This window comes from Chelonoidis abingdonii, chromosome 20 (assembly GCF_003597395.2).
Source record: "Chelonoidis abingdonii isolate Lonesome George chromosome 20, CheloAbing_2.0, whole genome shotgun sequence".
NCBI classification, from domain to species: domain Eukaryota; kingdom Metazoa; phylum Chordata; order Testudines; family Testudinidae; genus Chelonoidis; species Chelonoidis abingdonii.
In genome coordinates, this window is record NC_133788.1 from 24,774,995 (window position 1) to 24,799,839 (window position 24,845).

Sequence of the window (24,845 nt, forward strand, 5' to 3'; positions counted from 1 at the left end):
TTACCACAGGGTATGGAAATAGGAAAGCAGTTCAGACTCAGTCTTACTGAAAGATCCTTGGGGAGATCTGGATTCAGTTTAATTCTTTTAAAAAAAAAAAAATTCATTTTGACAAGAATACTTAATCTCAGCACTGTTTACTAGTTCCTGGAAGTGGTGTATCGACTAGTATAAATATTTTCAAGAATGAACAGAGTATTAATCATTGTTCTTGTGACATTTATTTGATCCTGCTTTATTACTGATTGGATTTTTGGCAATAACTTTTTCTCCCAAAGCTGCCTTGTCTTCTGGAAAACTGGCCATTGCTAGTGTGAAGTGGATGAGGGGTTGCTTTATTAATGGGGTTTGCTTTATTTTCTCTTGTTTGTATGCTGGTCCTGTGTCTGTGCTTTGTGGGCAAAGTGGTCTGTGTGTTGTAAAAGTCTCAGCCTTTTGACTTCACTGGTTTTGATTGCAGGCGGCAGGGAGTGACGGTATCCGGTTGACAATGGAGAGTGCTCTGACAGCCCGTGACCGTGTGGGGGTTCAGGATTTTGTCCTGCTAGAGAACTTCACTAGTGAAGCAGCCTTTATTGAAAACCTACGTAAACGATTCAAGGAGAATCTGATCTACGTGAGTAGCAAAGAGCAGCCAGAGTGCTGATCTTTGACTAGAATTTGGATATTTGCTCTGAAAACTGGACATAGTTATTTTTGTTCTGCAGGTGTGGGATCTGGATGTGGTGGTGTCCACCAGCTCCCCTTTTATAGCCCATGATCCTGTTTCTCAGACTCGTGTACTGACATGTTGGCATAGATAGGGCTGGATTTTCAGGTTGCTGAGCATCTGCAGCTCCAGTTAACTTCAGCTAAAATTCTGAGTGCCCAGTACCACTGAAAATCCAGCACATACTGTATTCTTCTGACTTCATAAAGCTATTCTGTGGTCTTAACAAACCCAGGCTTACTCTGATCCCAAATATTCAAATGAGTGGTCAAAAATAACCCAGAACTGAAGTTGCATTGCTGGGATGTCCAAAAGCACTGAAGCAGTCACTAAAGGATGTAAGTGCAGCATTTTCAGTAAAAGGGTCACATCCAATACAATTTCTATATTCCCACATTTGCTAGCTGTGAGGTTGTTTCTTCAGACTCCCAAGTCACTCTCTTCAAAGTGGTTAGCAGCGTGCCAAATGCAGGCTGGCCCTGTAACAATATCTGGGATTCCAGAGTAATTCTGAAGGCTCTTGTAGAAACAGATGCTAACTTTCGTGTAATGCTTTTCCTTTCGGCTCTTTTCAGACCTACATTGGCTCAGTTCTGGTGTCAGTAAATCCATACAAGGATCTGGAAATCTACAGCAGACAACACATGGAGCGATACCGTGGCGTCAGTTTCTATGAAGTGTCTCCTCACCTGTGAGTGGCCTGTGGGTAAACAATACAGTTTGTGCTATTCCCACCTGGCTTGTTTAATACTGGTATACAGAAAGCAAGACTTATTTTCCCTTCCATCTTCCAAACAGAGTACTGGAGTGGGGGCAAAAGAGTCCTTTAGAAAGGGTGGGGTCTGGCTGTTTTATTCCTGCTTCTCTTTCCAAAGAGAGTGAGTTGCCTTTGACAGTGTTATTTGGAAAGGGAGTTAGTTCCTTTGTGGACAAATGATTTGAGACTCAGAGGAATCTGAGCTGCTGATCAAGCCTAGGCAGGATCACAGACCTCATTGTTCCAGGGTTATTCAGTATCTAGATGATCTGGTTCTAAGTTTCCCTTGGTGCTAAGCAGCTTATTCAGCTTATGACTAAACTGGGGGAAAGCGTGTGTGTGTGTGTGATGGGTTTTTTCCTACCTCCTCTGTCACTGCTTGACCAACATTAATCTGGTATTTCCCTGGTTGCTAAGATACCATGAGCCCGTTGGAACAAGAAATGTATTTATCTACATGGCCTGGTGATCGTTCCCAATTTCCTATTTAAAATAAAAGATTTTTGAAGCTTGAAAGTTATTTTTGAACGTAACTGAATTTTTCTGTCAGACCAAAAGAGAGAGAGAGGACACAGCTGAGTGAGCCTAGCTAACCAAAGTACTCGCTGAGCTGGGGCCCAATCCTGAGATACCTCTTGAAGACTCTCTTTCTTCCGCAGACCTTTGAAGAGACAGGGAGAACTATTTGGGCTGTTTCCTGTTGTTGGCTGGTGACTCAACAGTGCAAGTGAGATGGGAGTATGTTACAAGCATGATGAGGTGGTGCTACAAACACGGTTGCTTGGGAAGATCCAGAATCATGTCTATACATATGTTAATTAGAAAGTAACATTTCTGGGACAGAGGCTGTTTATTTGTTTGCAGTGTACAACATTGAGGGTTCTGTCAGCACTAAACAAATCCTTTAAATATTGGAGCATTACCCTGTTCTGCTTCTATTCAGTTATACATTGTACAAGGGAAGATGTGCTCTGGAAAGTATTACTCTTTCAAACAGTCCAAGAATAAAAAAAAGTTCTCGCCTTCATTGCAACCAGTTCATGAGAAATTGTAACTGTGCAGCTCAGTAAATCCTAAGTGCGGGGACTGCCAACACTATTCTGATATAGGAGACAGTATTTCCAAACCAACCCCTTTAGGGGTATTTTTATTGCACAGAAAATAATTTTGAATATTTTTAAATGTTGTGGGAAACAGACTCATTTTGAGCATTGGACTGTGTGCTGTTTCATCGGTTACGGTTAGCAATTCAGACGATTTTTCTGAGGCTTTTTTTTAAAATGAGCTCTATAAAATGAAAACAATTCTACCTTGCTATCCAAATATCAAAATACTTTAAAGCTAGTGGGAACACTTGAGAGTCAAATTATCTGTGGAGTCTGTAGTACCTAGTCATTGAAAAGAAAAAAAGGTTTATCTCAATGAACTTGAAATGCTGCATGTCTGTGTGACAATCAGGGTCCAGGCCCAAAGAGAGAGTGGAGGGTCTGATCTCCCAAGAGTAAACAATTTAATCAGCTGGTTGTATACAATGTTGTTGTGCATAAAATTTTTGGATAAGGTCTTCTATGAAAGCTTGTAATGTTCTGAACTTAATAATCATTAGGAGATAGGTATACATGCTGTGTTTATGAATTTATGTATATAGAGAACTGAGTTTGTAAAGCTTTACCTCTACCTCACAGTAGGGCAGTGGTCAGCCGAGCAGAGAGGGACGCCTCCCCAACCAGACAAGACTAGTTCCAAGCACCTACCATTGTACTACCCAGGAAAAGACAAATTATGGGCTATCAGAGTTAATGGGAAAACACTTGAGACATCCTGGCTAGAATTTCCCCATCCAAAGTAAGAGTGAGGGTATGGCTGCACTGGCACTTTACAGCGCTGCAACTTTCGTGCTCAGGGGTGTGAAAAAACACCTCCCTGAGCGCTGCAAGATACAGCGCTGTAAAGTCTCAGTGTAATCAGGGAGGCAGCGCTGGGAGCGTGGCTCCCAGCGCTGCACCCCACACCCGTAGAGGATGTGGTTTACGTGCACCGCTGGGAGAGCTCTCTCCCAGCGCTGCCGTTCCGACCGCACTCACACTTCAAAGCGCTGCCATGGCAGCGCTTTGAAATTTCAAGTGTAGCCATACCCTGAGGCACCATGCAAAAGGCAGGAGGTGGGGCGGTGGGGGGGAGAGGAGACTGAAGTTGTGATACCTATTATAGTGTTCATGGATTCACAGAGACTGTGAATAAAGATGTGGTCAGCAGTCATCTCTAAATAAATGAGATGCATCACAAAATATAAGGTATGCAGTACTCTTGGCCTTTCCCTTGTACTTAAAGGGGTTATAAATCCCATACATAAGAATATGCAGTCCAGAGGCAAACTCTAAAACTAAAATACAATTTACATTTATTCAACTGTTTTGATTTGGGAAATGCCCCAGAAGTGGAATTTGGATAGAGAAGGGAGAGGAATTTGATAAACTATAATAAATTATATTTTAACAAAGCAAAACCTTAAGTAGCAAAAAAAGAAATTGTTGTTTGCTAATGCTCCTTTCTTTGCAAGGAATGTGTTTGAAATTCTGTGATCCATCTTGATTTAAACAAGACTTGAAGGTACACCAGAAAACTGGTGTGAGCAGTAATTATAGAAGCTTTGGATCAGAGTTTCTCAATCCATATAAACGCTATTTTCAAAGAACCATCTTTTCTAGGATTTTGCATTGTTAGAATATTGGGCTGGAATTGGCATATCTTCTGGTTGTGATTGTGACAGTATGGATACTCTAAAAGCCTAACTGAGGATTCTCTGCCTTTCATGTTTGTGAAAGCAGACTTAATTTCCAATTATCATTGTTCCTTAGTTATGCTATTGCAGACAACTCATACCGTTCCCTTCGGATTGAGAGGAAGGATCAGTGTATCCTGATATCTGGGGAGAGTGGAGCTGGAAAAACTGAAGCCACCAAGAAAATCCTACAGTACTATGCAGTGACATGTCCAGCCAGTGACCAAGTTGAAACAGTGAAAGATCGCCTCCTACAGTCCAATCCAGTCTTAGAGGTAATTTGAAGTCCAGGTGATGAAACTTGGCATTGTGTAGGCAGCTCAGTCCCCTGATTTACCACAGATATGTATTTGGTGCTGCATTTTTCTGGTGTTATAGTGACCTCTAGTGTCAAGTTCTGTACAATCCTCACAGTTCCCTCTACTGTTTCCACCATCTGTTCAAAACAACGTTCTGGGTGTGGGCCTGTGGGAGGGAGAAGTTTGGCAGGTTTGGGCAAGGCTAGGAGGTCTGTGACCATTGTGTGCAGGCTAATGAGTTCCTATGAAGTCATACTGGTGATGAGGGAAGAAGCTTTAACAAGACACCTTCGGGTGGCACATTTTCCTAATGGAGTAGGATTAGGATAAATCTATGCAAGGAGGAGAGGAGTGGTTTAACAGCCCCATGCAAGGTGGTAATCTTACATTTGCAGTATGCGTACAGCTCAAACAATCAGAACTCAGGTAGCTGCTTACTTTCCTCTTAGAATATATCTACCCTAGAGAGCTTACAGTGGGGTAGCTATGCCACTGTAAGATCTCTCATGTAGCTGCTCTGTGCTGATGGGAGAGAGCATCCTGTTAACATAATTAAACCACCCCCAAAGAGCAGCAATAGCCATGTTGGCTGGAGAAGCTCTCTCGCCGACATAGCGCTGTGCACACTACCACTTATGCTGGCAAAACATATGTCACTCGGGTATTCAGACCTGTGTTTGTAAGCCAGTAAGTTAAGCCACTGGCAGGTTTGTGAAAAATATTTTAAAATGCTCTATTTTGTGGTTTCCTTGTTTTTGAAGCTTGTTTACTTTTTTATCTGGTATCTTTTTTTAATTTAGGCATTTGGAAATGCAAAAACCCTTCGGAATGATAACTCCAGCCGATTTGGAAAGTACATGGATGTGCAGTTTGATTACAAGGTGAACATCTGTTTTATATACCTCATTGTAGCCTTGCTCAGATGCCCAAGCACATAGATAGATATTGAGATCTGCATCAACAGTTCAGGTATAGTAAAAACCCTAGCCTTTTGTGAATGGAGTCTACTGTTTCAGAAAAGTTTGGGTACAAAATGTTTTCTAGAGTTGTTCAGATTTATAATTGTGTCTCTCTCTCTCTAGATACACATACTTCATTGTGAAGCAGCTAGAATTGCTACAGGCACAGTATGCCTGACACAAACATAAAAGTTAAGAAAGTGAAAAGTCAACCCAAAAGTTACAGAGACTCTGTTCTTCCACCCACAAGCACTCACCTTACCACTACCACAACTATTGTGCACCACAGACGATGCACCACGACCATAACACTGCCCTGTTTTCATCCTGGTTCACAAACACTTTTACCAGCTAATTTTTCCCAACCCTAGTGATTGTGGATGTGTAGTGCAGTAGTTGGTTGTGCTGAGAAGAGGGTAGTTTAATAAAAGGTTGTGTACACAATGGTTATTAAAGGAGGTGATGAAAGGCTTGTATTCCAAGGGGGGGAGAGTTGGGGTTGCAGTGTATGGTTGTAGTGGCAGTGGTAAGGTAAGTGCTTGTGAGTAGAGTAGTAGAGGGTATTTACTGTTAGGGTTTTGAACGTCTCCTTCCCTTGCCTTTGTGGGTTTGTTTCAAGTATGTGGTGTGTGCAGCAACCCTCATAGCTTCCAGCAAATTTTTGCGTATGTATTAATACCATGGAGTTTTTTAAAGTTTAATTGGGGGTGTGTATTATTGGCAGAGAGGAGAGAGAGGAAGACCTGCGGAGGTAGAAGTGTGTTTGCAGTGTTGTTGTAGTTGTGATGATCCTGAGATACTAGAGAGACAAGATAAAAGTGTGGCAGAAGAATATTTTATCCACCAGCAGCTGTGCATGAACCATTCTCTGTTGTAGGGTAAACTCTGACAGAAAAGTATAGCTTGTTATGTGGAAGGTTTGATGTGCTATCTATCGGTTTTGTGTGTGTCCCATCAACAACGAATCATACTTGTGGGCATAGCTCACAAACTTTCAGTTATAATGCAATAAGAGCTAAAGATGACCCTAAACGAAACATTTTAGAAAACTCTCCCATTGCATCCTTTCTCTTCAGGGCCACCTCTCTACCAAGCTATGAATAGCTAATCAGTGTTTTGTAGGAAATATGTCCATAGTGAAAAGTAGGACAGCCCAGGCAAGATTTCAGCCAGGGCCCAGATTCAAAGTTTTCCTACTACAAATATATATTAAGAGAAACCAAAACAAAACTACATAGACAGTTTAAATGGCATAAAAATTAATCCAGTGAAAAATCTTACCACAGAGAACCACCTACTTTTAGAGAAAAATAAGGTCTCTGCTCCATTTTAGTCCATGTTAGAACATGGCATTAATTAAATCACCTCCATTTTTATATATACAGATATATATATATATATATATATATATATATTATATATATATATATATATAAAAAAAGATAGAGGATGCTGGGGTCCTGTGGGAGGGGCGAGGGAGTGGGGGGAGCATGTGATCCTGAAATTAAAGACTGAATATGCACAAAGAGACAGAATTAAGACTGTAGAGACAGCCTTAGTTTTCTGTGTAGAGTTAGTGTATATAGCTTCATCTTGTGTATTTTGTTTGTTCCCTTTCTAAACTAAATACCACAATGCCATGAGAATTAACATAGTGTAAAACCTAGATAGACAGAAATCATCCTAAGCTTTTAAATATCTCTGAACCATGGACTCCATCCTTGTCTCTAATATAGCAGAAATGGAAAAGGTCCAGAGAAAAGCAACAAAATTATTAGAGGCAAGGATGGAATCCATGTCAAGAGACATGTATAATTTTTTTATGGTGGGGTGACCAGAAGTGAACACAACATTCAAGGTGTGCTGTAATATCGATCTGTGTAATGGTTTTATATTTTGAGTTTTTTTTCTTTAATACTTTGTGTTTGATGTACTCTGTGGAAATCCAAGAGCTCAAACTCACACTCAGTATTTGTTAGTTTATGAGAGATTTTATGCTATTACATGACAAAGACTACTTCTACTTTTTGTGACCCATTATTCCAAACTCTTTGTCTTTGATATTCTGCCATCTAAGAAGTAGGATGTTTCAGCTTATCTTCTTTGGTTTAGGGGGCACCTGTGGGGGGTCACATCCTGAACTACCTACTGGAGAAATCTCGTGTTGTCCATCAGAATCATGGAGAGAGGAACTTTCACATCTTCTACCAGATGCTAGAGGGAGGGGAAGATGACCTACTGAGGCGTCTGGGCCTTGAGAAGAACCCACAACAGTACCATTATCTAGTGAAGGTGTGAACAGAGTCCTGCAGTTTGCTAATTTCTTGGTTTGCATGTTCAGTAAAGGGAAAAGCTTTCCTTACCTGATAGACTTCGTTGATGTTGAAGGAGAGATCAGAGTGTTGATCTGTAAGGAGAGAGAAACTTTCTGGGTGAAAGTAATGATCCTCATTATTAAACTATCTATCCTGTATTATAGGATAGATGTAATTCTTAGTTTATTATAGGGGTAAGCAACCTGTGGCATGCGTGGCAAAGGCAGCATGTGAGCTGATTTTCAGCAGCACTCACACTGCCCGGGTTCTAGACACCAGTCCAGGGGGCTCTGCATTTTAATTTCATTTTAAATGAAGCTTCTTAAACATTTTAAAAACCTTATTAACTTTACATACAACAATAGTTTAGTTATATATTATAGACTTATAGAAAGAGACCTTCTAAAAACGTTAATGTATTACTGACACACGGAACCTTAAATTAGAGTGAATAACTAAAGACTCGGCACATCACTTCTGAAAGGTTGCCGACCCCTGGTTTATTACTTTTCAGTATCTTTCCCTTACTTCACAAGAGTTATAAAGATATTGGTGAGATGGCCCCTTCTGTAACAATCAACACATGATAGAACTGTGCGGGCTGTATGTACAATGCGTCAGGCTGTAAGATTTACTGTATCTCAAAATCTGTGTTTTTAGGGTCAGTGTGCAAGGGTCAGTTCCATCAATGATAAAAACGACTGGAAGGTTGTGCGAAGGGCCCTGTCAGTCATTAACTTCAACGACAATGAGGTAGAGGTAAGAAATGCCTTGAAGTGCATCTGAGTCTTCCCACCTTAGAGGACTGTCCTACTTCAGTTAGTTCTTTCTGCCAGGAGGCAGCCTTTGAATGAGTGTCCTGCACAAAGCTAAATGTAAAAATATCTCCTACTGATGGACATGTAAAGAAACTGCCCTCCCCCCTCCATCGCAACTAAGCTTTAATCCATATTGATTCCCATCTTCTTGACCATTATTTCTTCTTTCTCTTTTGTACTAGGATTTGCTGAGCATTGTAGCTAGTGTGTTGCATCTGGGGAATGTGCAGTTTGCTGCCAACGAACAGGGCAATGCTCAGGTGACCACAGAGAACCAGATTAAATATCTGGCCAGGGTGAGTATAATCCCTTGGGGACATTCCCATATACTAATGTACTTGGTTCTGTTGCTTTTGTATTATTCCAGGGCAAGATTTAGTAGTTATTAGATCTTGACACTATTAAAGGGACGCAGTCAATTGAAAGTCACTTTTCTGTATGAAATAATTAAGGTCAGAGGTTTAAAATTTTACCCAATTCCTATTAGCCTGTGTGAAAAATACCTTCCATGCGCTTTCTCCAAGCTTATGCCTCTCTGCCGTTATAGAAATAACATAATTATGTAAGGTTTGTGTATAATCCTTAATAGTCATGTATTTTGTTAGTAAATGCAAAAGAAATATTCTCTGAATATATTATTCATCATATTTTATCTTGTTTGTTGATTAACATATTTACTGAGTAGTATTTGACCTATTGTGAGCTGCTGCAATACAGCAAAATAGTTCTTGCTGAATAGTTTCATGACTCTTTTCCCATTCATTACATGAACATTCCTCAAGTACCATTTGACCAGCCCTACTTGCACTATATTTCTTGCTTATGTTAGATATTTCCTCCTATCCCCTCCCCTGCCCTATTGTGCTCTTTACCTCCTCCCTTTATTTTCTGACTCTTCTCCCCTTTATAATGGCTAGTCTACAGTACAGAGCTGTTGCTGGTATAGTTATCCTGGTAATGCCTTTTAGAGGAGGCTCAGTATATACCAGCAAAAGGATTTGTTTTGCTGGTATAGCTCTCTGAGTGACATAAGCTATATAAATAAGGAGGACTCTTTTTTTTTTTCCAGTATAAACTGTGTCTGTGTGCGGGGAGTTGCCAGTATAGCTGTGCTGGCAAAACTTTGTAGTATAAACCTGGCCTAAATATCTTGCTTTTCTTTCCTAGCTTATTCACTGTTTTTCTGCTGCCCACCCCATGCCTATCTATGCATCCATATGCAGGACCTTGGAATTTTACCTGAGTCCTGATACCCATAAACAGATATGCTACTGTCTTGGAGCATTGCTCAGTTGAGAACCTAATATACACTCTCAAGTTCTGGGGTTCCTGACAGTATCCTGTTCCTAGATCCCACTCAGGGGCTTCATTTTTCATGTCAACCTTAGGCTATAGTAGGTTTCTCATTAAATTTGGAGCCTACCTTCTCTCCAGAAACCCTCTTTTTGGCTGCTGGGGGAGAGAGAAGCATTCTCTCTTTCTCTTCCCCCTTTCAGCCCCAGAGACACCTGTTTGCAGTGTGGGTGGGTGTTTGAGCTACTTAACCCTGCTCCCAACCTCCTAGCTGCTGTGGTAAGGCTTTCTCCCCCTATTGTAACACCCCCTCAGCTTTCTCTTACTCTACCCTTCCCCCCACTAAATAGATGGCTTGCCTGCTCCTGCTGTTGTAGTGTCCTGATGGTCTGATTAGGATTGTTGTGTCTGTGCTGGGTGCGATACAAATGTCCTCCTTCCCCAAAGAGCTTACAATTTAAGATAACTGACATGTGGAGAGTGGGGGGAAAAACAGGATACAGTCAATGACAAACAATATTTATATGTATTTGCATTAAAACATTTATAAGTTGTCAACGTTCCCCATTTTCTTCTTGGTCCGTATTGATTAGATTATTTCTTGTAGGCATCGCAGCAGAGAGGGATTTGGAGGAGAGGATAGTGGCCTTACTGATCAGGTTAGAGAGTATGATCCATGTGTTAGGGATGGCCAGGAAGAGGGCACAGAGGTGTTTGTGTGAAAACCTGACAAACAGGCAGATAAGGCTGATATCATTGCTAGAGCAAAGGAGGCAGAAAGACTAAGGGGTGATGCAGTAACAGATGAGAGGAGAAGAGGGAGGAGCAAGTTGTGAAAGCTATTGATGGTGAAAATGGGAAACCAGTGAAAAGATTCAGAGTGTGGGAGTGATGTGGCCATAGCAATAGGTGAGGGAGATGATCTCACAGCTAGAGAGGAGGTGGTTATTGTGAAATAATGAAGTCTGGGTGAGTGTTTTGACTATCTGGACTGAGAGAAAAGGATGGTGACATTAGTTCTTCTTCGAGTGCTTGTTCACGTCGATTCCATTCCAGGTGCGCGCACCATATGCACAAATTGTCGGAGACTTCTGCCTTAGCGGTACCCATAGAGTCAGTTGTGGTGCCCTCTGGAGTGCCACGCTCAGGCGTTGGTATATCAGGTGCTGCCTGCCCTATGCCCTCTCAGTTCCTTCTTACCGCCCGTAGTGGTCAGTTGGATCATTCTTTCACTTGCTTCTCAAGTGGTCAGCAGTTTTTCTTCTCTTTAAACCTCCTATTCCAACTGTAAATAGTTCCATTTGTTGTTAGTAAGTACCTGGTAAGTGTCAGTCAGTTGAGCGGGGATGGAAGGGGCACAGGACTTTGCCCCAGGTGCGGCATGCCCCGTCTCCAGGATTTAAGCCCTGTTCTGACTGCAACAGGCCTACGCCTGTTAGCGACCTGCACAGTAGCTGTTTATAAAGTGCCTAGGGGAATCCCACATAAAAGAAAGGTGTCGCAGCTGTAAGAACTTTCGTCCCAGGACACAAAGAGCGCAACATTCTATTAAGGGCTCTTCTGATGGAGACCGCCCTTCGTCCAGACTGTGAGCCAGCACAGCCCAACGCAGCACCCGGCACTTTGGCTTTGGAGTGTAGTGCACCTCCAAGCACCAGGCTACTCCCGGTACCGGCCCCCATCGCCAGTGCCGAAGAAGAAGGTTAAGAAGATGGCACTGAGCAAACCTAATCAGGGGCTGTTGGGCAAAGGACCCAGCTTGGGCCGCCTGCCAAATCTGGACTCGCGAGGAGGCTCTGCCCCAGGAAATTCCTCCCCCAAAAGGGACCCACTACCAACTCTGGAGAGGGGTAGGGGACCCAGACTGACAGTGCAGTCAACACCCGCTCAGCTTCTGGCACCAGAAGAGCATAGAGTGCTCCTGCTGCAACTGGCCCTGCATGTGGCGTTGGATCTGACTAAGTCTCCCCACAAGTGCAAGCCTGCTGGAAAGGCCTTGCACTAGTCAAGTGAGTGCTGCCAGTCTCCGGAACCAAGGGAGAGCCCTATGTTGCCACATTCTTGGTCTCCCCATCAACCCAGGTCTCCGGCTTGCCGATACAAGTCATCTGCCCTGCACTTCTGGTCTCCGCCTTCATGCTGGAGTTCACCCAGGGACAGACTATCATCCTACAGTCTGCACCGGTCATCATCGCGCCATCAGTCGTAGTCACCAAGACTCTGGGGATGCTTCACAGCATGGTGCCGCTCTCCCTACTCCGCACCGGTCCTCCGCAGAGACAGTTAGACCCCATACCCAGGCTTCAACAACCTGCTCACCAGAGACAGAGGACTTCTCCGGCTCAGAGAAGCAGTTTAGCCCCTCGCCTAGATAGTATTGCAATTGGGCTCGGGAGGGTGCATCAGCTGCGACAATGCCAACTTGGCAGCAAGGCCAGTGGCTGACGCAATGGCCTTATTGGAACGTCTTGGGGTACCAATTATGCCAATGCAGGTGGAACGAGGCTGTTTGGAAGGGTGTCCACAGTGGGCGATGCTCCCTGGCCAGCTGGAGGAAGCTGCTAGAAGCTCCTTGATCGCTGCATCGGACAAGCCCAGATCGGCACCAACAACACTGGGATCGGTGCAGGATGCACTGGGGGGTGCTGCGGGCGAAGAACCAGTGCCTACCCCAAGACCTCTCTCCCTGGTGGGTGATAACATCCCGGGACCTCCCTTGGTAGTCCTCTTCCTCCCCAGACAAGGCAGTGGCAGGACTCTCCTGGGCTAGTCTACCTGATGACTTCAGGGAGCATCAGTGCTGCTCCTCAGGGTGGCTGAGAACTTGGGCCTTAAGGAGGAGGAAATGGTGAAGCAAGAGGACACATTGTTTAACGTGCTTTCCACATTCACCCCTGCACGCGTGACATTCCCGGTGTACGAGGGGGTCCCGAACATTGCCAAGACCCTCTGGCAAACCCCATCCTCCATTCCACCCAGTTCCAAGAGGACAGAAAAAAAATATTTTGTCTCACAAAGGGGTTTGAATATCTGTACGCTCACCTGTCCTGGGGTCATTGGTCATGTCGGCAGCCAATGAAAAGGATAAGCAGGGGACGGTCAGCTCTACTCTCAAGAATAAAGAGGCAAAGAAACTGGACTTGTTTGGTCGCAAAATTTATTCCATGGCCAGCCTCTAGTTTCAGGTGGCAAACCACCAGGCCCTCTTGGGGTGTTACAGTTTTAACTTGTGGGACTCCCTCCTCAAAATTCAAGGACTCCATGTCCCAGGAGGCAGCCTAAGAATTTGGGTCTCTGGTGGAGGGAATGTCTTGTATCAGAGGGGCAGCCGTGTTAGCCTGGATCTGTAAAAGCAGCAGAGAATCCTGTGGCACCTTATAGACTAACAGACGTTTTGGAGCGTGAGCTTTCGTGGGTGAACACCCACTTCGTCAGACGCAGGTGGAGGGAAGACACTGTGGCAGGCCGGTGCTCCCTCTAGATGGCCTGGGATGCAACCAACTCAGCTGCTTGGGTCATGGCCTTGGTGATGGTCATGAGGCGCAGCTCCTTGCTCCAGACTGCTGGCCTGTCCCAGGAGATGCAGGCCTCAATTCAGGACCACCCATTTGACGGTGTCGGATTTGTCTCTGACCAGATGGACGTGAGGTTGCGTGGCCTGGAGGACACTCAGGCTACCCTCCGCTCACTGGGGATGCATACGCCTCAGGCTTCCAGGCCACCGTTCCAGCCTCCTCTGCTGCCAGGGCAGTGGCTGTTTTGGCAGGGGCCTGCAGGAAGGAAAGATACAGGGTTTACCTGCCATTGACTTTCTTCCTCCTGCTCTCCTGTCAACCTGGCCCAGTGAAACACCGTGGGGGCCAAAAGCACTTGTTTTGAGGGTGTGTTCGGGAGCAACACACCAGTCAGCGCATTGGATCTGCCCTTCCCTTTTCGTAAACTGCCTCTGCCCCTTCCATTTGGCTTGGTCGAAGGTCACCTTGGACCACTGGGTGTTGGACATAGTGTTATCAGGCTACACCCTAAAGTTTACAGGCGCCCTTCCCTCCCACCCCCCCTCTTCCCTATCCCTCTTCAGGGAATCTTCTCACGATCAACTCCTTGTTCAGGAGGCAGGGCCGGCGCTACCATTTAGGCAGCCTAGGCAATCGCCTAGGGTGCCAGAATTTTTGGTGGGCAGCATTTTGGCGGAGGGGGCAGCCGGCGGCTCCGGTGGAGCTGCCGCAGTTGTGCCTGCGGAGGGTCTGCTGCTCCGCGGCTCCGGTGGAGCTGCCGCAGTCGTGCCTGCGGACGCTCGGCTGCTCGCGCAGCTCCGGTGGACCGCCCGCAGGCAGGATTGCGGCAACTCCACTGGAGCCGCGGACCACCGGACCCTCCACAGGCACTACTGTGGCAGCTCCACCAGAGCCGCGGCACCAGCGCACGGGGCGGCAAAATTGCCGTCCATCTAGGGCATTCAAACCTCTAGCGCTGGTCCTGTCAGGAGGTAAACAACCTACCTGGGGGCAGTGGATGAGGTCCCTCAGTAAATGAAGGGGAAAGGGGTTCCAAAGACAAAAGGGAGCCTATGTCCCATTCTGGACCTGCTGCGGGTCAACATATTCCTCCAAAAGTTGAAGTTTCACGTGGTGTCTGTGGCCTCCATGATACCCTCCCTAGATCTGGGCGACTGGTATGCCACTCTCAATTTGAAAGATGATTATTTCCATGTCTCGATCTTCCTGGGACACAGATGGTTCCTACGCTTTAGGCCAGTGCCATTTCCCATTTACGGCGCTCCTCTTTGGCCTCTCCTCGGCCCCACAGGTCTTTACAAAGTGCATGGCCCCATTAGCCACTTACCTGAGATGCCGGGGGGTTCAGGTATACCCTTATCTCCATGACTGGGTCATCATGGGCAGATCACAGGATCAAGTGCAGAGCAGGCTTGATCTGGTGTGAGCCGCATACCGTGACCTGGGCCTGTTAGCCAACACACAAAAGTCAACCCGTGTAGTGGATAGAGTTCATTCAGGCAGTTCTGCACCCCGCAAGGGCATTCCTCCCGGAGTCCCGCTTCCAAGCCATGTCGGCTGTAATATCCCGTGTAAGGGATCATCCCTTACTACCGCTCATACCTGTCTATGGCTGTTAGGTCATATGGCAGCCTGCACCTACGTGGTTTGATGTGCCCAGCTCCATCTCTGGCTGTTGCAGGCGTGGTTGGCATCAGAGTACATCCCCCAACAGACACAACCTAGACTTGGTAGTCAAAGTGCTGAACCACATTGGGGCATCTTTGGCATGGTGGCTGGACCCTGTGTTGATCTTGTAGGGAGTTTCCTTTATGGGCTCGTCCGCATTGCTGGCTCTGGTGACCGATGCTTTGGACCTCAGATGGGGAGCCCACTGGGAGAATCTCAGTACTGAAGGCTGCTGGTCAGGGGTTGATTTCTCCCTTCACATAAAAGCCAAGGAGCTCAGGGCAGTTCACCTGGCCTGCCAAGGTTTTCGGTCCCAGTTGCAGGGCAAGATTGTTCAAGGAACTGAGAGGGCGTAGGGCTGATGACAGCTGATATACCAATGTATGAGCATGGCACTCTAGAGGGCGCCAGAGCTGACCATATGGATACTGCTAAGGCAGAAGTCTCTTGACTGTGCACGTGGGTACATACACACCTAGAATGGAATGGATATGAGCAACACATATCTCAAAGAACAGTTACAAAACATGGGTAACAGATATTTTTCTGTGCACTCTGCTGGAATGGTCCAGGTAAACCAGTAATGTCCAGTCACCCTATCTTACTGTTGAGTGCATGTGCCACGAATGAGAAGTGAATCACTGTGAATCTCAGCAGTGGACAGGACGTGTTAATCAGTGAAGAGCAGGACTTGATTAGCTATGGGGTCTAAAGTTTCTAATGTCTCTCTCAAACAGATGTGAAATTAATAATACTTTCTCTAACTGAGTTTTTCTTTTGGTGGTTTGCAGCTTCTGGGGGTTGAGGGCTCTGTGCTCCGGGAAGCACTGATCCACAAGACGATCATAGCAAAAGGGGAAGAGGTGAGAACATGAGCTGGCAAACTGGGAGACATCCAGAATTGAAGCCAACTAATATGGTCTGCTTTGTAATCAGGTTAAACAGTTCTCCTTCTGGTTACAGATTTCTCACAGGTCTGAGAGGAAACTGTCTCTGTATTTCTTGGTCTCATGTAACCTACTTGTGACTAACTAGTAATCAGTACCTCTGGGAGATTGTGATGTGTGCACAGCTAGTTATTAGTATTGTGTTATGAAGATTGCATCGCTCAGTGGACTGATTATTTGAATTTGTTTCTTCTCCTTCCACATACAGTTGGTCAGTCCTCTGAATCTGGAGCAGGCAGCCTATGCACGGGATGCTCTAGCCAAGGCAGTATATGGGCGCACCTTTTCCTGGCTAGTGAATAAGATTAACAAGTCTCTTGCCTACAAGGTAAATTTCTCTCTCACTGGCACTCCCATGATCATACTATACAAGTGTGCTACTGAGCAGGTGGGAAGAGCGAGTTCAAACTGCTGAACTAGGAAGCAGAAAAGGGGTTCAGTTCAATACTGAACAATGATTTTCTGACTGCATTCCTCTCTCACTGAGAGGAGTGAGGACCAGACAGTAGAATATTGTGGGAAGATAGCAGTGGAGGTTCATGACTGCTTTGAACCTAATGATTAAAGCTACACCAAATGTGACGGAGTATTCTGTGTCTTTGTTACAGGGGGCAGAATGTCCAGGCTGCAGGAGTGCAACAGTTCTAGGGCTGCTTGACATTTATGGGTTTGAGGTTTTCCAGCACAATAGGTTTGTTTCACTTCAGTGTCTTTGAACTTTGAATAACCTTTGTTTCCTTTTATTTAATCCTGTTATTTTGTTTCCTTTCCTCAACATTAGAATAATAGGCTTCCCCATGCCTGGGACTTCTTTAATAGGAGAGGTTTATGTAACATGAGATTAGATGTCAACTTTAGGAAATCAACAAAATAACTGCTAGTAGTAGGCAAACACCTTCTGAGCGAGAGGCCTAGTCTTAACATCTCTACATAGGGACCTCTGTGCCAAGTTGGGACCCTGCTAGAACTCAGCATTCACTACTGTTTATCATCTTAATGTTTCAAGGATGCAAAACTGATTTTTGCCCATCTTGGAGCCTATCTACACGATAGCTGTAATCACACCTGCATGCAGTTATATGGTATGGGTATGGGTCTTGGTGTCCTCTGTCTAACTCATTTTTGTTGTAGTGTGAATGAGAGAGCACAATATAGAATTATTTTATGGAATTATATTGGAGCCTGTAACCTAACTATGGCAGATATCCATTGTTGGATTTTTAGTGTAGATGGGCCCTTATTTATATCTGCTATACCCACCTTCCTCCTTGCTTACCTCTGATGGCTCTCTCCCTCTTCTCGGGCAAATCTGACTATTAATTGGCTCATCTCTGTAGAGCTCATATTAGTCTCTAGATCTCTTGATTTGTACACAGATTATGCATGGTGCCCAACCAAAATGGTGCAGACTTTGTTTTACTGAAATACAGTATGAGAGTGACTACTTCTTTCTGATTGTTTACAGCTTTGAGCAGTTTTGTATTAATTATTGTAATGAAAAACTGCAGCAGCTCTTCATAGAACTCACACTAAAATCAGAACAAGAGGAGTATGAGTCAGAAGGCATAGCGGTAAGAGCCAAGACCTCCTTTTGTATTGTTTCCTCTGTAGCATCTCCTATTGGGAGAGGCCAGTTTATTAAAGGGAGCTGATAATAACTCACAGTATGTAAACCAAGAATTTGGAAGTAAATAATTATTTTTACCTTATTTGTCTGTGTGTGATCCACCAGAACTGGTTCATACAAAAGGGGCTTCAAACTGGGCTCTGTTTCTGCACATGCAAATCACCTGCTCACAGGTGATAGCATTTATTCAAACAAAACCCATTCAGATTAGAACTAGTCCTGTTCCAGCATTAGTGATTATCTTGTTCTGTAGTCCTTTGTCTATACAATGCATAAAAATCTTAATGCTGCTCTCAGCTAAGGAAAGTTGTCTTCTGGCTTGCTGGGTTAAAAGCTGTGTGTTTGGCACTGAAAGTCCTGCAGTTTTGCTCACAGCTATGATATTTGTAACTTTAAGGCTATCAAACATCAGAATTAGTCCATAAATTCTTGTCCTGTCAAGAATGTGACATGACATTGTGGCCCTTTGGCATTTTGTTGCCAGAAAATGTAGATCCTACCAATTTATTTTTGGAAAATTACTCTGTTTTCTTCTTGCCTTGCTTCAGAAAAACTCAAACTCCTGCCTTTCAGGCTTCCAAGCCAGACTTGTAAGAGGGGCAGAATGGTGATTGAGTTGTGTTTGATCCTTTATGTGCTACTGTTGGGATCCATGCAGTCATATAATTAAGAAATAGCAGATTTGGTGGTGGATTCTCTGCCTTCTTACTGTCTGGAGATTCAGTGCAAGTACCTGGTGCTGGCTGAAAGGCACTCAGATGCTTCACTGATGGGTTCTATAGAAGAACCCAGATGGATAGGAGAATAAGGATGCTGTAAGACAGCCATTTAGAAATTTCTTTGCTCCTTCCTCACCTTTTTGTTGCTACCACCAACTAAATATATTTTGTGAATGGCCTGGTTCCCAGTTTCTGAAGAGGTTCTTTCCCTTGAATCTTGCGTTCAGAATTTGGAGACCTTTTTCAGAGAAGCAACCACAGAGATTGGCTGCTCTTTGAGTTAGGGAGACTGCCTTTCACAAATCTGAATGAAAGATGAGAAACTCTGCCGATGTGACTCAGTGATGACCTGGGACGAAGATAAATATTTCATTTTGGGGGGTTTGGTTTCAGGAATAGTCAGTCTTTTTGTGTGGCGTATGCACAGCAGGAGCAACAATCCCAGCTCTGTATTAGTTTAGTTCCATAATACAAGCTTTTATATTTCTAGTTGCAACTGCCTAGTGTATTTGAGTTAGACTTCTTCTACAGAGGGACACTGTCCACTCCAGCCATATTTCAGAATAAAGAGCTTGGTTGCATAGGTTTCCCCTTTCCTTTTGACTGTGATGGGACAAAGATGTTCAGCCTCTCTCTGGCAAAACAAGCAAACAAAAAACCCAGGGATCAGAAAAATAAATGTATATTTATGGAAGAAATATATCTTTCATACTTGACATGCGGGCCTCAGGAAGACTTTTAAATATTTTCTATCCTCTGATATACACTGAATACTCAGACTATTTCCTTCTAGTGCAGAATCAAGATCTTTAATCAGTCTTTAATTGTGTGTATCTCTTTGTGAATGGCAGTGGGAACCTGTCCAGTATTTCAATAACAAAATCATTTGTGATCTGGTGGAAGAGAAATTCAAAGGCATAATTTCTATTTTGGTGAGTTGACAAACCTGTATTTATTTATATATATTTTTAATTGAGGATATTTAGGAGCATAATGGGAAGTGACTAGTCATAAGTGAAAAGGAAGTGGAGGCTGGTGTACAGGTTGTTTGTGGGAGTGGGGAGTACGAGGATTGCAGAGGGAGGTATAGAAGTGAGTAGAGCCCAGTGTTAAGTATGAACCATGTGTGGTAGACCCAGAGGATAACAGTCTTCTATGCATGTTTTTGCATTTATTGGCATTTCTAACCACACAATACTGTTTAAGAGCTTTACACTGAATAAGATAGAAGTTGCTTTTGAAGCAAAAATGTTGTAACTTATATTTTGATTGGGATAATGCTGAGACCTGTATAGCTGTAATGCCATAGAATGCATATGCACAAATAAATTTCTCATTAACCACATCTGAGAGTATAGAAGAAGCAAGAATCTTCCAAGAAAAAAAAACAACAGAAAACAAATGTCTGAATGCACCAAAGCTCCGCCCACCCCAACCCCTGCACACCTTTAAACTGGCTGTCTAAGAGTGTCCTGCAAAGAGTCTGTCTGTTGGGGGGGAAGGGGATTCTGAGCAGAGCGCCTATAGTCAAGAGCACTCTTTTTTTTTTTTTTTTTTTTTTTTGATGTTTTTCTACATTTTCAAAGGTATTGATTTCTGTTGCAACACAGAATACAAAGTATACAGTGCTCACTTTATATTTTTTTATTACAAATATTTGCACCGTAAAAATGATAAAATAAATAGTATTTTTCAGTTCACCTCATGCAAGTACTGTAGTGCAGTCTTTATCATGAAAGTGTAACTTACAAATTAGATAATTTTTTTATATACTGTACTCAAAAATAAAACAATGTAAAACTTTAGAGCCTACAAGTCCACTCAGTCCTACTTCTTGTTCAGCCAGTCGCTAAGATAAACAAGTTTGTTTACATTTACAGGCAATACTGCTGCCTGCTTCTTATTTACAATGTCACCTGAAAGCAAGAACAGGCATTCGCGTGGCACTTTTGTAGTCAGCGTTGCAGGTTATTTACGTGCCAGATATGCTAAACATTTGTATGCCTCTTCATGCTTTGGCCACCATTCCAGAGGACATGCTTTCATGCTGATGATGCTCGTAAAAAAAAATTATGCATTAATTAAATTTGAGACTGAACTCCTTGGGGGAGAATTGGAGTGATGTGAGATTTCTAAAAAATAGCTAAAGCACTTGACCCAAGGTGTCAGAATCTGAAGTGCCGTCCAAAATCTGAGAGGGATGAGGTGTGAAGCATGCTTTCAGAAGTCTTAAAAGAACAACACTCCTATGCAGAAACTACAGAACCCTAGCCACCAAAACAGAAAATCAGCCTTCTGCTGGTGGCATCTGACTTAGATGATGACAATGAACATGCGTTGGTTCTCTCTGCTTTGGATCGTTCTTGAGCAGAACCCGTCATCAGCATGGACAAATGTCCTCTGGAATGGTGATTGAAGCATGAAGGAACATATGAATAGTGCCATACAAACACCTGTTCTCACTTTCAGGTGACATTGTAAACAAGAAGCGGGCAGCATTATCTCTTGCAAATGTAAACAAACTTGTTTGTCCAAGCAGTTGGCTGAACAAGAAGTAGGACTGAATGGACTTGCAGGCTCTAAAATTTTACATTGTTTTGTTTTTAAGTACAGGTTTTTTTTTTTGTACATAATTCTACCTTTGTAAGTCCAACCTTAATTATAAAGGACCTCGAGTTCCCTTCCAGTCCTAAAATCTATGAATAAAGAGATTCCACTACAGTACTTAGGTGAATTGAAAAATACTATGTCTTTTGGTTCTTTCTTACAGTACAAATATTTGTAATAAAAAATAAAGTGAGCACTGTACACTTTGTTTTCTGTGTTGTAATTGAAATCAATATATTTGAAAATGTAGAGAACACCCAAAAATATTTAAATAAATGGTATTCTGTTATTGTTTAACTGTGCGATTGATTGCAATTTATTTTTTATCGTGATTCATTTTTTAATCACTTGACAGCCCTAATTTTAATTTCTCTATCCTGACTCAGTTTGTAAAAATAATACAGCCATAGCAGTGTGTAGATGACATGTTAGATGGGGTTGGATCTGAGTTACTACAGAGAATTCTTTCCTGGGTGCTGGCTGGTGAGTCTTGCCCACATGCTCAGGGTTTAACTGATCGCCATATCTGGGGTCAGGAAGGAATTTTCCTCCAGGGAAGATTGGCAGAGGCCCTGGACTTGTTTCGCCTTCCTCTGCAGCATGTGGCACAGGTCATTTGCTGGAAGATTCTCTGCACCTTGAGGTCCTCAAATCGTGATTTGAAGACCTCCAATAACTCAGACATGGCTTAAGGGTTTGTTACAGGAGAGGGTGGGTGAGATTCTGTGTCCTGCATTGTGCAGAAGGTCAGACTAGATGATCATAATGATCCCTTCTGACCTTAAAGTTTGAGTCTATGCAGTTCAGAAGAAGCAGAATGAGCCACCACCAAAGTAGCCACCTGACCTTTGATCTCCTGCTCCCAGCAGCAGTGAGAGAGAGCAGCCACTCTGGCAGCTTAACTAAGTGGCAAAATGGATTTGCCTGGCTCTACTCCCCAAACCTAGCTGTTGATCCTTCTGTGAAGATGGGAGAGGAATTCTCTCACCAAAGCGACAGGGATGGGAGAGGGAAGCCAAGGAAACCCAGGCTACAACATTGCTGAGCTCCTGCTGCAGGTTCGAGTGATTGTCCACATGGGTTCCACTCTTGGTGCACGTGTCCCATAAATGGAAGATTAGATTCTTTAGGTCAGTAGTATTCACTTGGGCAGTACCTGCACCCTAGATGTCCTGGATTGTCCCCCCAGTCCAAAGGCATAAAGGGAAAAGCAGGCCCAGCTATTCCTCAGTTCATTTTTACTGCTTGTGGCAATGAGACAGAACCTCTGCAGTGTCCACTTCCCTATGCACTGTGCTGGTGTTAGTTAGCAACTTTAGTTGTTTGTTAGTTCATATAGTTCTTCTTCGAGTGATTGCTCATATCCATTCCAGTTAGGTGTGCGCACCGTGCGTGCACGCTCGTCGGAAGATTTTTACCCTAGCAACTCTAGTGGGTTGGCAGGATCGCCCCCTGGAGTGGCGCCGGATATATACCCCTGCTGACCCTACCACTCTGCAGTTCCTTCTTACCGCCCGTGTCGGTCGTTGGAACAGTGGAGCGCGGCTTAGCTGTCTTCCACTTCCCTAGCTTCTCCTTGTTCATTTGATCTCTTGTTGTATATAGTTGACTTAGTCTATAGTGTAATTAGTTTTATAGTTTTTAGATAGTTAGTGTATATAGTTTAGCAGGGCTTGGGCATTAGCCCTTCCCCGCACCCGATGCCTGGGCCCATGCCCGGTTCACTGGGGTTTAAACTGTGCTCGGCCTGTAAAAAGCCGATGCCCACAAGCGATCCCCACGACTCTTGCCTAAAGTGCCTCGGGGAATCACACATCTCCGATAAGTGCCGCATTTGCAAGGCCTTTAAGCCGCGGACAAAAAAGGAGAGGACTTTCGCTTGAAGACTCTCCTTATGGAGGCAGCCCTGAACCCTCCGTCCTTGGCACCGAGCGCTGACAGCGCTCCTCCGGCACTGGACCACGCCGGCTCCGCCAAGACACCTCGGCACCGGCCTTCTCCGGCACAGGGACCTAATCGGAGGCTCTCAGCTTCCTCCACACCTTCGACGCAGACTCGTTCGGATCGCCTGGCACCTACTCCTGCTGCGGCATCGGTGACTGTGGTACTGTCGACTCCGGTCCCGCGAGGGCCGTCGAGTCCGGTCCTTGAGAGCTCCCCGCCGAGGCCTGTGGTTGAGCTTACGGTCCCCTCCGCGCCGGAGACATTCTCCTCAGCCAGGGACCTTATCGAGATGACTGAGTCTGCCCTGCCTGAAACACTGGCACCGCCGGTGCGGGTTCTGCATTCCAGAGGCAAGCCAGCTGCTATGAGACCTCCTTCACTGGAATCGGCAAGCCGAACATCAGTCTCGATCCACGTCCCGGCACTGCTCGCGGTCTCATGGAAGGTCCCGGTCTAGACGCTGCTCGCAGTCCCGGCACCGCTCACCTAGGCGGTACCGGTTGTACTCACGGCACAGATCCACCTCTCGTCCTGCCTGGTACTCTCGGTACCGCTCCAGCTCTAGGCACCGCTCCCGGCACCGAGATTCTCGTAGCCGGTCCTGCTGCAGACATTCAAGATCCAGGTTGACCTCCCGGCACCGCGCTGGTTGCAGGTCCCGGTCTCGGTCTTGGCACCAATATGATTCCCGGTACCGATCCTCGGCACCGAGGAGATCTCCAGCGACGAGAGCGAAGGACTCATACCAGCCTCCCTCGGCTCCTCCATGGCCGTCCCGACACCCGTCCATGTCTTCTCAGGCGGATAGTGCATACGCCCCAGACACCGATGTTCCTGCTGCATTATTCCATGAGCCCCAGCCTCAAGATCATGGACCGCAGCCGTGGGGTTTCTGGACGCCTTGGGCGTACCATCAGGCCCAAGGCTCTCACCCAGGTCCATCGCGTTCGGCCACCTCGGAACACAGGGTGCCAGAAGCCACGATCACCCGCCCTCCTCCTCCTCCTATGGAGGAAGGGTTGACCCAGCCTCAGGACTCCGAGCTCCCCAGGGAGACAGAAACGATCCACCAGGTGGAGCCTTCATCAGACCCACTTGTTCCAGGTCTCTCCTCTTCATCCTCCCCTGATGAGGCTGTAGCTGGAACCTCTTCTATTGGCCCTCAACCAATTGACCCCAGGGCCCACCAGGACCTCCTCAGGCTTGTTGCACAAAATATGAACTTGCAGGCCGAGGAGGTCCCGGAGTTACAGGACCCAGTGGTGGACATTTTGTCATCAGATGGCCCCACTAGAGTGGCTCTTCCCTTCATTAAGACCGTACAGGGCAATGCCACTACGATCTGGCAGTCTCCGGCCTCTGTCCCACCTGCTGCGCGAGGTGTAGAGTGTAAATACATGGTGCCCTCCAAGGGCTATGAATATCTCGATATGTCCACCCTCCTCCTTGCTCCCTCGTTGTCCAGTCAGTTAACGAGAGGTAATGCCATGGCCAGCAGGCTCCAGCCCCTAAATCAAAGGACGCGAGACGCATGGACTTGCTAGGGCACAAAGTCTATTCCTCAGGGGCACTCCAACTCCGCGTGTCCAATCAGCAAGCCCTCCTTAGCCACTATAGTTATAACACCTGGGCGGCAGCGGACAAATTTAAGGAGTTGCTTCCGCAGGACGCACGACAGGAGTTCTCGGCGATCCTCGATGAAGGAAAAAAGGTGGCAAGAACTTCCCTCCAGGCTTCCCTGGAAGCCGCGGATTCAGCTGCCAGGACTCCGGCCTCTGGCGTGACTATGCGCCGTATCTCGTGGCTGCAGGTCTCCGGCCTCCCCCCGGAGCTCCAGCACGCTATCCAGGATCTTCCATTTGAGGGCCAAGGGCTGATTTCAGATA

The 24,845-nt window shown here is 45.3% G+C and overlaps 1 protein-coding gene across 4 annotated transcripts in view; it reads left to right on the forward strand.

The window, feature by feature from the left end:
- The window catches only part of MYO1C (myosin IC), a 146,164-nt gene that overhangs the window by 73,043 nt on the left and 48,276 nt on the right, over positions 1-24,845 (forward strand). For 3 of the 4 annotated variants that reach the window (XM_032788283.2, XM_032788285.2, XM_032788284.2), the window contains exons 2-13: positions 461-616; positions 1,285-1,400; positions 4,325-4,523; positions 5,348-5,428; positions 7,619-7,798; positions 8,482-8,580; positions 8,822-8,935; positions 15,907-15,978; positions 16,271-16,390; positions 16,671-16,753; positions 17,528-17,633; positions 19,260-19,340. In XM_032788283.2, the coding sequence (XP_032644174.1) occupies positions 461-616; positions 1,285-1,400; positions 4,325-4,523; positions 5,348-5,428; positions 7,619-7,798; positions 8,482-8,580; positions 8,822-8,935; positions 15,907-15,978; positions 16,271-16,390; positions 16,671-16,753; positions 17,528-17,633; positions 19,260-19,340 (1,407 nt within the window). Of the gene's footprint in view, positions 1-460; positions 617-1,284; positions 1,412-4,324; positions 4,524-5,347; positions 5,429-7,618; positions 7,799-8,481; positions 8,581-8,821; positions 8,936-15,906; positions 15,979-16,270; positions 16,391-16,670; positions 16,754-17,527; positions 17,634-19,259; positions 19,341-24,845 lie in introns of all 4 variants that reach the window. The other variant, XM_075074027.1, reaches the window with a different exon arrangement.